Below are 11,687 nucleotides of genomic sequence, written 5' to 3'. Positions count from 1 at the left end.
GTGTTTCTTCACTTTGGCCTACTCCGCATCGAGGGAGACGGGGTTGTTCATACAATAGTAATTAGCCCTTGTAAATTATTCCCCCGTCGTACATAGCAATCAACTGCATCATGAGCACGATCGTGAAACGGGGCGTGAAGTGTTTTTGAAACAGCAGGTGAAAGAATTCCCATCCATGTTCTAGATCAGGATGCATTCGCGAGGATTTGTTACACTGACGAGGGCAATAGCCGCCCTAGGTAGCTTGATACAAAGGGAAGAGAGGTAGGAATCATCTCTATCTGATGTTTTTTTCGCTTCCAACAGTTTACATGTCCGCGGAGGCAGTGGCACCAGTGATAATCTCGACCAGCTCTCCGGTAATGACGGCTTGACGGGTACGGTTGAAGAGAATCTGGTACTTGCTGATCATGTCACCGGCGTTCTTGGAGGCGTTCTGTGTGTAGTGTCAGTGAGCTGCAGGGATGCGATGAGGGGCTGGATATATGACGTACGTCCATGGCGTTGCGACGGGCAGAGATCTCGCAGGCGTGACCCTCAGCCAAAGCCCAGTAGATGGAGTTGGCAAGAGCGTACTCGCGGAGGTTGGGGATGAGCTCCTCGTCGACCTCGAAGGCGGAGAAATTGGCTACGGGACGGTCAGGTTGCTATTACATCACGGTACTAAGTGGTCGGGAGGCATACGGGAAGAGAGGATGGCCTCCTCGGAAAATGCCTCAACAACGGTGGGCTCGTACGCCGTGGCGTTAAGGAACTTGTTGTAGAGGATCTTGATGGAGGAGTAGTCGCCCTCGAGCTGGACGACCTGGTCGGCGATGGCCTGGGCATCGGCGAAGGTGGGGACGTCCTTGCCAACGCCGGCGAAGCTGAGCTGGATGTCCTTGGAGTTGGTGCGCTGGAGCTGGGACTTGCACTTCTCGCCAAGGATGACGAGGTCGGCAGTGGCACCCTTCTCGAGGAACTCGCGGCGGATGTAGCGGGACAGACCGGAGTGAATACCACCGCAAAGACCCTTGTCGGAGGAGCAGACGATGATGAGCTCCTTCTTGCCGTCACCCTCGAGGGGCTTGGTCTCGGCAGAGTCGAAGACCTGGTTCGAGGTCGATCCGTAGACACGGGAGTCGGTCATGGCCCTCTGAGCGCGGTTGAGCTTGGTGGAGGCGACGATCTTCATGGTCTTGGTGATCTTCTCGATGTTGCGGATGGACTTGAGGCGGCCTTCGATCTCACGCAGGGTCGCGAAGGTGGCAGCGGTGCTGGGCGCGCTGGCCGTGACTCTAGATGAGCGAAACCGCAATCAGCAATTGAACTTTCTCTCTCCATTTTGTTATTTCGCAATCGGGGTATCGGTCGCAAGAATTTCGTTTTCGATGCCGCGTGTCCTCCTCGATCGATGGTTGGTCGTCGTCGAAACCGAAAAAACCACAACCCCTTCGTTTCCCTTCCTCCGATTTTCCGAGCTCAACAAAGTGTGGATTCCGACTTACCGCGAGGGAGCCGCAGCCGCAGCTCGCAGAGCTGGTCTCGCCGCCCGGGAAAGCATTGTGAATGTTGGGAATTAAGGAGATCGAGGCTCTGCCGTTGTGGAGATCAATTGATCACGACCGCTTTCGAGACCAATTGATGTTGCTGGCGGTGCGTCGGGGATGCGAGATTGGTAGTTCGAGCAGTTTTCCTGTCCCGAGCATTCTTCGCACCCGGCTCTCTCCACTCCACAGTTGTTCGGTTGCCGGTTAAACTCTGGCGCCGCTCAGCCACATTGGACTGGATTGACTGAAAGTGGAGGTGTCCTGTCCCAGCCGGGTTCCATCTCCCAGCCACATCGTCGGTCTTTCCCTTTTTCCCATACCTTACTTAACTAGGTAGTCGTAAGCAACTAACCAGATCCTTCCTTTTACCGGGTTTTCCAAAACTCTCGCTGGAAGGTGCCGTAGAACCATTCCCACCCTCCAAGTCTCTCTCTTTCCCTCGATCCCTCGTGAAAAACTCGACCTCCCGCGCCTTCCTCAATTGACAGACGTGGGCCATCCCCTGCGTCTTATTTAGCTCGTGGCGGCCATTCATTCCATCCGTCTTTTGCCTCTACATCTACGCGATTCTCCCGCGCGGATCGGCTTCTACAACTTTTTCCGCTCCACAAGGCCCCGGTTTTGGACTTTGCGATTCAGATCTTACTTAACCGTCCATAAACGTCGCGAACCGAGAGCTTTAACTATGAGCAGCTCCGACGACGACATGCCTCTTGCGAGGTCCAAAGGACAAGGTAAGTGCGCTAAGTGATTTAGACTCGTCTTTTTGCGCTTTCGGACGCCTCACCCTTCGCGCCTTGCCGTCCTTTGACGTGTCACTTTTTTTTCACTCGTCGCCTGCCCAGCGCCAGCCTCAGCCTGACTCGTCGCGTCCCCCAACTCGGCTTCGGCAACTCGAGAAACCTTAGCCTTTTTTCTAACTTCATCGTTCACAGTCTCCTCCGCCAAAATCTCAAAAGCCGTTGACAGAGACATGGATCGCACCGCATCCAAAGCTAGGGCTGCCCCGCCCGGTCTCTCCATTCGAAATGGTCCCGTCGACGACGAGATGGACGTCGATGGCCCTTCCACCAACGGATCGAAGCGAAAGTCACGGTCGTCATTGCCCAAGATCAATTACAAGGATGAATCGGAAGAAAGCGACGACGATGTTCCCATGGTAGGTTACACATGGCAGGCAACAGGTGGCGGAGTCCGAGGCTGACACCAGATTCAGGCCAAGCGACAAAAGACAAAGCAGAAGCTAGTGGACTCGGATTCCGACGATGAACCTCTCACGGCAAGAAGAGGCAAGAACCTGCCTCCTTCCTACAAGGAGACAGCCTTGCCAGACTCATCCGACGACGACCAGCCCCTAGGTGCCAAGCTTGCGAAGAAGAAGGCCGATATCGAGAAGGCAGCCGCGAAAGAGGCTCGCAACATTCGTGCCAACGAGTCCAAGACAAAGAAGGCAACTTCGAAGAAGGCCATCAAGGATGAGTCTGACGATGAGCCTCTCGCAAAGTCAGCCACGAAGAAGCGTCAATCAAACGGTGCTGCTAAGAAGACCAATGGCATCAAGGCCGAGTCCGATTCCGATGAGCCCATCGCGGCCAAGGGCAAGAAGGCCGCAGCTAAACCGGCGGCCAAGGGCAAGGCTGCTGCACCTGCGAAGGGCAAGGCGGCTGCAAAGGCCAAGCAGGAAAGTGAGGCACCCGAGGACGAGGAGGGAGAGGAGTACGAGTGGTGGAATGCGCCAAAGAAAGAGGATGACAGCCAGAAATGGACGACTCTTGAACACAACGGCGTTCTTTTCCCACCCGAATATCAGGCACTTCCCAAGAACGTCAAGCTGCACTATGACGGCAAGCCAGTCAACCTGCCCATCGAAGCCGAGGAGGTTGCCTGGTATTTCGGTTCTATGCTCTCATCGAAGCACAACGTCGAGAACCCGGTTTTCCAGAAGAACTTTTTCGAAGACTTCAAGCAAGTTCTGAAGGAGTCCGGTAAACCTGCAACGGACAAACAGGGCAACAAGGTCGACATCAAGGACTTCTCCAAGATGGATTTCAACGCGATGTTTCAGTACTCTGAGCAACAAAGTGCGGCTCGGAAAAACCGAACTGCTGCGGAGAAGAAGGCTGCGAAGGCCGAGAAGGACGAATTAGAAGAGCCTTTCATGTACTGCAAGTGGGATGGACGCAAGGAGAAGGTTGGAAACTTCCGTGTCGAACCCCCCAGTCTTTTCCGTGGCCGTGGAGAGCACCCGAAGACCGGAAAGTTCAAGAGGAGAGTGTATCCCGAGCAGGTCACCATCAATATTGGTAAGGATGCCAAGGTCCCGGAAGCTCCCAAGGGCCACAAGTGGAAGGCAGTCGTCCACGACAACAAGGCCACCTGGCTGGCAATGTGGCAGGAAAACATCAACGGCGCGTACAAGTACGTCATGCTTGGTGCTGCCAGCGCCATCAAGGGCCAGAGCGATATGAAAAAATTCGAGAAGGCTCGTGAGCTGAAAAAGCACATCGACAGAATTCGCAGAGACTACACCAGAGACCTGAAGAGCGAGGTAATGGCTGACCGTCAGAGGGCTACGGCCGTTTATCTGATCGACAAGTTTGCTCTCAGAGCAGGTAACGAGAAGGACTCTGAAAATGAGGCCGAGACCGTCGGTTGCTGCTCTCTCAAGTACGAGCACATCACCCTGCGGGAGCCCAATACTGTCATTTTCGATTTCCTCGGAAAGGACAGTATTCGATTCTACGATGAGGTCACGGTCGAGAAGCAAGTCTTCAAGAACCTCAAGCTCTTCAAGAAGGCTCCCAAGGCTGACGGCGACGACATTTTCGACCGCCTGACGACAACTCAGCTCAACAACCACCTGAAGAACTACATGCCCGGTCTCACGGCGAAGGTGTTCCGTACCTACAACGCCTCCTTCACCATGTCAACTCTCTTGAAGAAGCTCAAGGTCGAGAACCTGACGATCCCCGAGAAGGTCAAGCTTTACAACGACTGCAACCGTGAGGTCGCCATTCTTTGCAACCACAAGCGCACCGTTGGTGCTGCTCATGAAGCCCAGATGGAGAAGCTCGGCGATCGCATCAAGGGTCTTCGTTACCAGCAGTGGCGCACGAAGCTGATGATGCTGGATGTCGAGCCCAAGACTAAGAAGAAGAAGGGTGCTGACTTCTTCGCTCGACCCGAGGAGCTGGATGATGAGTGGGTTTTGGAGCACCAGAAGTTCCTGGTGGAAGAGCAGCGCACAAAGATCACCAAGAAATTCCAGAAGGACAACGAGAAGCGAGCTGCTGATGGCGAGAAGCCTTTCCCCGAGAAGGAGCTTAAGGAGCGCCTCAAGGCTGCTGACGAGCTTGCCGCCAAGTTCAAGAAGGAGAACAAGTCGAAGAAGGTTGAGGCTGAGGGCCGCAGTCCTACAGTCGAGAAGCTCGATGAGCAGGTTAAGAAGATCGATGAGAGGATCAAAGCCTTGGAGCTCCAAGCTGCCGACCGCGACGGCAACAAGGAGGTTGCTCTGAGCACCAGTAAGATCGTAAGTTGTTTGCACGACTTGAAGGGAGGTCCAATCGCTAACAGAATGCGCAGAACTACATCGACCCTCGTCTCACGGTGGTCTTCTCCAAGAAGTTCGATGTGCCCATTGAGAAGTTCTTCTCCAAGACGCTTCGTGAGAAGTTCAGCTGGGCCATCAAGTCTGTCGAAGACGAGGACTGGGAGTTCTGATCTTTCTGCCGCGACGCTCAAGTGGGAAATTTTCAACCACCCAAGGCAGAATCTTTTGTATTTGTTTGTACCAAAAGCATTTCATTTTAGCATTTCGACACCGGGCACCAGAGTCCACAAAAGTCCGAAACAGGGCAACAGACGCCACGGATTTCTTTAGGCGTTGGGCTTTCGGGGAGGCAGGAGAGCATATACCGGAGGGATGGCACAGTGATGCAACGCATGCATACAGCGAGAGACGACCGCAAGAGTTATACGGAGCCATTGCTCAAGACACGGTGGCTTGGAGACCGCCGTCCGCTCATTCTTGCTATAGAGCCAGATACACCCACAGCGAGCTAGATTACTCCAGTAGCTAATTAAACTTACCAATTCAATAATGCAGAGTTTCGCTTATGTGGTTGTCGTCTGCTCGGCCTGTATTCAGAAATCCAGCTCTTTATCGTCGAGAAGGTCCCGCCTCGTTTTCTTTTGTTGTTGCAGTCAATTGGTTATGAAACTACTCTCCAACTGAGGACGATAGAAGTGGGTAAAGACGAAACCGATGGTAGTGACGAAAGCAAAGTATGGCTACCCTCAAGGCCAATACGAGAGCACATGGCAACAGTATTACATTCCCAGCTTCAAGTAGTAGTGAGCGGATTCACATTCGTGAACAGGCCAAAAGTTCTGGCAAACCTATTCATGCCAAAAGGCATCCTGAGATGCAAAAATCAAACGATAATCGACGTTGGCCTGATTCGAACAGACGCTCCCGAAGGAACAAGATTTCTAGTCTTGCGCATTAGACCACTCTGCCACAACGCCGCTTGTGAGTTTGACCCTGTAAATGAGGACTAAGAAACTCACGCCGTGCCCCACCATTTGGCACGCCCACCTGCGCTCACAGTTTCCACTGCAGGTTATGGTTTTCACACCCTTGAAGCAGTCGTGGTGGTCTTGTCGCCGATTGATTCATTGGTTGTGTATATTACACTGTGTCTATCATCATATGTACATCCAACCTTCTGTTGTATCTCATTTCATCCGTGACCACCCAATGCAAAAACGCCGTAGTATGCGACCTCCGTAGTTGGGCCTTTTGCGCCCGTATTCTAGATATTTATGTCTCCCAAGCCCTCGTGCGTAGGTATCCATTACAGTTCATTAAAAAAACAAATGTTCGATGCGCCTCCTGCGGGTGGTGTCATGAACTTCACCGCCCAATGAGAGCGACAACACCAAGAACAAACGACGCCAACACCATAAGCTGCGGCCGCACCAAGTTACCGGCATCGGGTACGATCTTGCCCTCCGAGGTCATGCGCCATCCGTCGGGGACCGAACCGCCCGTAGGCCTCGCGCTCGCAACCCAAGGCCAACCGGTCTGCGTCAGCGTGGCGGACGCGTCGGCGCCGATGCCGCCAACGGGGATCGTCGGGGAGGAGCCCGTCTCGGCGGCGGCGCTGGCGGTGATTGTGAGGGTGCTCGCGCCGTTCAGGTTCCCGTTGACCTGGCCGTCGACGGCCTGGATGGAGCCCCAGTTGCCCGAGGTGTCGGTGTACTTGTACTCCTTGCCGGTGGAGTAGTCCGTGATGGAGATGTCCTTGACGACCATGTGGAAGGGGCCCTTGGTGAAGTCCGTCGGGCCGCGCGCCCAGTCGATGGTGCCGGCGGCGTTGGCGGGGTCGCCGCCGGACCAGGCGCCAAATTTAACCTGCATGGGCGACTGGGGGTACTGGTTCGTGTCGGCCTCGGCCTCGGTGAGGGTGCGGACGACGGTGCCGTCGACGGTGAAGACGATGCGCTCCGACGTCCAGTCGATGACGTACTTGATGAACTTTTCCTGGTTGTTGTCCGTCTTGTGGAACTGGCCGCGGTTGTAGGTCGTCACGTCGCCCTTGCCGAAGTAGTTGGACTGCACCTCGGTCGGGTCCGCGCCGAGCCACTCCAGGTCGATCTCGTCGAGTGTGTCGGACTGCAGGACGAGCGAGGAGACGATTCCCGCGCCGGTGGCGGCCTTGAGGGTGATTTCGACGCGGCCGAACATGATGTAGAAGAGGGACATGAGCTGGGGTGCTTGTCCGGAGGCGGCGACCGTGAAGGTGACGCCGTCGGAGCCATAGGTCGGGCTTCCGGACGAGGCGAAAGAGTTGACGGCCCCTTGTGTGAAGTCGACGTGGATGGCCATGCCGAGGGCCGTATCAGCGGGACATGATGCTTGAGGGAAACGTTAGATTGGGTGACTTTGAGGCGTTTTCTTATGGGACAACTTGACTTACTTGACTGGAGGGGGTTGCACGACGAGTATGTCTGGGCTGATGTTGTCGCCAGCAGCGCCGTTGCGGCTGCTGCTATTCTTCTTGAGAAGAGCATTGTGTAGGAATGTGTGAGGTGTCACAGAACCGAAGTGCGTCTGTTCCCAGCGAGGAGAGAAGCTTCCTTCGAGGCGAGAAGGAAACAAAGAAGCTCCCTCACTCTGTCACTTGAAGAGATTCTGTCGAGTCGAACCACCGACAGAATGGATGCCCAGCCAAGACGTTAGGAGGAATTGGCGACGTCACAGGGAAGGCGGGCCAGGATCCGTGTAAGCCTGTGACACGTCGGACTCGGTTGGTACGACGGTGAAGAGTACGGTACGAATGGACGGGCGGAAAAGCAAAAGGAGCAGCAGCACATGTACGTGTGCATGCCGCGATGGAACGGGCAGCGGTGAATGGGTTATATGGGCGACATGGTCTTCAACATCTGTCCAGCCACTGGCAGGTGCAGTAGCGTCATCGGGCCGTGCAAGGCTCTTTGCTTTTGCGCCCAACCCATGTCGACGTAGCATATGTGTGCCATGGCCGGTGGGGGTGGGATTGTCCGAGATTGAAGGACGCGAAGGGTGAAAAAATCAAGATCTTGGCCAGTTATTCATTCTGGCAGGACGTAGGCCGTTTGAATGGCCTTGTTCCTCGGGGCCCTTGGGGCGCGAGGATGGCTATTGTTTGCGCCCATGTTCGTTGTCTGGTTAACTCGGATTGGCTCCCCGGGGCAGAAAAGTTGCGACGAGGGGGTTGGGAGGGGCGGTGATTGGTTGGATGGGTGGCATAAATCGGGTGGCTGGTGAAGACGGGTGGCTGGGGCCGCGCAAAATCCTTGGCGCTGGACCCGTCGACTCGGTGCGATGGACCCTGCCCTGCCTGCCCTGTTCCAATAGACGGGGACCCGAAGGGATGCCATCGACTTCTGAGATCCTCTTTGCGTCTCGACTGGGTGGTGCCAGCGTCCGGGATTCATGACGCGTGCGTACGTCGAGGGAGATGTGTCTCGAACAGGAGCACACGCGGCTACTGGCAACAGTTCGTCGACAGTGCCGGGAGCCGATGATAGGTATGGTTTTCTGTCAAGATGCCGGCAGGTTGGGTCCTGTGAACCTGACAGCAGCCGCAGGCCCCCTTTGAGATTTGTAAACCTGAGCCGACACGACTTGCGACAAGGCCAAGTGAGGTTGCGCAAACAGATGAGGCCATCACTGTTTTTGGGAATCTCTTCTGTAGCTTTGACCGCCGCCAATTCAAGCGCAAACGTCAAAGCCGCTAGCGCCTCGTTAGTTGACGTTACTCCAGGTTTACAACCTCCGCTTACATAGTATATTCATCAGTCTTCGGATCTGGCTGTCCCTGCCATCAGCTTCAGGTGAGTGGGTGCCGACACAAGCGGTCCGGATGGAGCCCGGCAAGCAAACCTTCAAGCAAGGCCCACCCGGAGCCGAACAGCCGGACATTGACCACCTTTGTCCCCCGGCCTCCACCTCCGGCATCGCCCAATCCTTCCCGCAGAGTTAGTGGTCTCCTCGACCTCTCACGCGCCCAAATGTCCCCAATTAGCAACCGCCTCACAGGCGGGCAGGCGGCGGTCAGGGACCCCTAATTACCTAAAAATTACCGGCGAATAGTAGCACAATGCGGGGGCATGGGTAGCTGCGGGTAGCTGCGGGCTGCCCCACCAACTGTCATCACCCGCTCATTGTTGAGTGTCAGATACGCCTTATGCTCCTTTATCTCGACAGCTACGGATAACACACGACCGTCACACCCTCTTGCTAATCGCGGCATTGATTCTCTTGAGACATGCCAACACATTTTGGAACTTACAAAACTTCCATAAACACAATTGCTCGAAATTGAAAACCACCATGTACTCCAGGGCCGCCCGCCGAGGCCTCAATGGCTCCCTTTCACGGGCCTCACGTCCCTTATCAGTCTCCCCGTCATCTCAACTTACAGACCTCCGGCTCCGGAGCATGGCCCCTGTCGCTGCCCCCGTGACACACGTCTCCTCCTCTCGACGACCCTTCAACTCGAAATCTGGCGATAGATCAGTCGCAGACGCAGTCCCGGTCGAGAGGCAAGCCCATTTTGAGAAGCGTCAGGAGCCTTCGCCCTTCGATGGCGTCCGGGAACGGAGGCGCAAGGCCGGCAAGCTGATAGCAGGCGTCGCCGCGGCTTCGGATAGTGACATGTTCAAGGCACCTGTACGGCAAACCTCCCTTCCCAATCTCACATTCAAGCGTAATACTGACCTTGTCCGCAGGCGGTGGGCAAACCCAAAGCAAAGAGATGGGATAGTGAGCACCACCTCCCTTGCCTGCAGTGAGCCCCTCACTCACAGCCCCTCCAGGTCACCTCTCAGCAGAGTCTCTATCGCGGCATCCCTGCTCCCTGAAGCAGGCGGCCCGCCACCTCAAGAAGCCGGGTCTCATCTCCCTCGGCGGCGGCCTGCCGTCGAGCGCCTATTTCCCCATCGCCGAGCTCTCCCTCCGCGTCCCCACGGCCCCGCACTTCTCCGAGGCGGAGACCATCTCCTCGGGCCAGGTCCTCACCGTCGGCAAATACGACACCCGCGACCCGGAGAAGGACGCCGAGTACGACCTCTCCATCGCGCTGAACTACACCCAGTCCACCGGCTCCGCGCAGATGATGCGCTTCGTCACCGAGCACACCGAGCTCGTGTACAACCCGCCCTACGCCGACTGGCAGTGCTGCCAGACCGTCGGCAGCACCGGCGCCCTCGAGCAGACGCTGCGCATGTTCTGCGACAAGGACCGCAAGGACAGCGTCCTGACCGAGGAGTACAGCTTCTCCACCGCCCTCGAGACCATCGCCCCGCTCGGCGTCAAGGCCGTCGGCGTGCCCATCGACGCGGAGGGCCTCCTCCCGGAGGCCATGGACGAGATCCTCACGAACTGGGACCCGGCCGCCCGCGACGGCCGCAGGAAACCGCACCTGCTCTACACCGTGCCCTCGGGCCAGAACCCCACCGGCGCGACGCAGTCCGCCGCCCGCCGCAAGGCCATCTACGCCGTCGCCCAGAAGCACGACATCTACATCATCGAGGACGAGCCGTACTACTTCCTCCAGATGCAGCCGTACACCGGCCCCGACGCCCCTGCGGCCCCTTCCCCGGCGTCCGTCGACGAGTTCCTCAAGACTCTCATCCCGTCCCTGCTGAGCATGGACACCGACGGCCGCGTGCTGCGCATGGATTCCTTCTCAAAGGTCCTCGTGCCCGGGTCGCGGCTCGGGTGGGTGACGGCGTCGGCCCAGGTCATCGAGCGCTACATCCGCCACGCCGAGGTCGCGAACCAGGGCCCCGCGGGCCTCTCGCAGATTGCGGTCTGGAAGCTGCTCGACGATACCTGGGGCCACGAGGGATATCTGCAGTGGCTGATGAACCTGCGCATGGAGTACACCAAGCGCCGCGACTGGCTGCTCGCCGCGTGCGAGAAGCACCTGCCAAAGGACGTCGTCAGCTGGACGCCCCCTGCCGCCGGCATGTTTGTGAGTTACCTTTCCCCTGCCCCTGTGTGAAGATTCGCAGAGAACAAGAAGCTGACTCCGATCTGTAGTTGTGGCTTACGGTAGACCAATCCCGTCACCCTGACGTCTCCTCGCGCCCTCTCCTTGAGATCGAGGAGGAGATCTTCGACTCGTGCATCGACAAGGGTGTCCTCTGCGCCAGAGGCTCCTGGTTCCGCACCGAGCAGGACACGCCGTTGAAGGACCTCTTCTTCCGTGCCACGTTCGCCTCGGCCAGTGAGGAGGACATGGATAAGGCTATTCAGCGCCTGGGCGCCGCCATCCGGGAGAGTTTCCGTCTTTGAAGCGTTTTATTTTCTCATTGCACTTTGCGGTTTGACTTAGAGTTTGGATTTTCAAAGCATACGGCTGAGTAGATGAGCATCTTGGTTTTGCATAGGCACGGGCGGGTTATGAACACTGTATCCAGGGGTGTGACGGTCGGCAGTAAAGTTGGTCGAGGGTGGGTAGCATGAGACACGTAGATGGTAGCATACTAAGAGAGAATGTCAACGAGAGGACCATTCCCTCGTCAAGCATATATACAACGACCGATTCTTCCGCTATTCCTCTGCGAAGTGCGCGCCGCCCCAAGGAAATTTCCCGCCGTACT

General features: G+C 56.5%; 4 protein-coding genes across 4 annotated transcripts; 2 read left to right on the top strand and 2 right to left on the bottom strand.

Moving 5' to 3' along the window:
• Window positions 1-307: 307 nt before the first annotated feature.
• CGGC5_v000565 (ATP synthase subunit gamma) lies at window positions 308-1,543 on the bottom strand (the record flags this gene model as incomplete). The annotated part of the gene is made up of 4 exons (XM_032032314.1): window positions 308-436; window positions 495-628; window positions 685-1,277; window positions 1,488-1,543. 4 exons carry the CDS (start codon window positions 1,541-1,543, stop codon window positions 308-310), a joined length of 912 nt encoding a protein of 303 aa, XP_031888381.1.
• Window positions 1,544-2,214: 671 nt separating this feature from the next.
• On the top strand, window positions 2,215-5,252 carry top1 (DNA topoisomerase 1; the record flags this gene model as incomplete). The annotated part of the gene is made up of 4 exons (XM_032032315.1): window positions 2,215-2,263; window positions 2,465-2,688; window positions 2,746-5,061; window positions 5,115-5,252. 4 exons carry the CDS (start codon window positions 2,215-2,217, stop codon window positions 5,250-5,252), a joined length of 2,727 nt encoding a protein of 908 aa, XP_031888388.1.
• A 1,195-nt stretch (window positions 5,253-6,447) lies between these two features.
• CGGC5_v000563 (putative extracellular glycosidase) lies at window positions 6,448-7,607 on the bottom strand (the record flags this gene model as incomplete). The annotated part of the gene is made up of 2 exons (XM_032032316.1): window positions 6,448-7,451; window positions 7,514-7,607. 2 exons carry the CDS (start codon window positions 7,605-7,607, stop codon window positions 6,448-6,450), a joined length of 1,098 nt encoding a protein of 365 aa, XP_031888387.1.
• A 1,804-nt stretch (window positions 7,608-9,411) lies between these two features.
• On the top strand, window positions 9,412-11,379 carry CGGC5_v000562 (Aromatic amino acid aminotransferase; the record flags this gene model as incomplete). The annotated part of the gene is made up of 4 exons (XM_032032317.2): window positions 9,412-9,750; window positions 9,810-9,843; window positions 9,897-11,056; window positions 11,125-11,379. 4 exons carry the CDS (start codon window positions 9,412-9,414, stop codon window positions 11,377-11,379), a joined length of 1,788 nt encoding a protein of 595 aa, XP_031888386.2.
• Window positions 11,380-11,687: the final 308 nt, after the last annotated feature.

The sequence above is a fragment of the Colletotrichum fructicola genome (genome assembly GCF_000319635.2).
Source record: "Colletotrichum fructicola Nara gc5 chromosome Unknown KSG_Nara_v1_contig01, whole genome shotgun sequence".
Taxonomy (NCBI): Eukaryota; Fungi; Ascomycota; class Sordariomycetes; order Glomerellales; family Glomerellaceae; genus Colletotrichum; species Colletotrichum fructicola.
The sequence above is the reverse complement of the archived record's forward strand: the minus strand, read 5'-3'. Positions and strand labels throughout refer to the sequence as shown.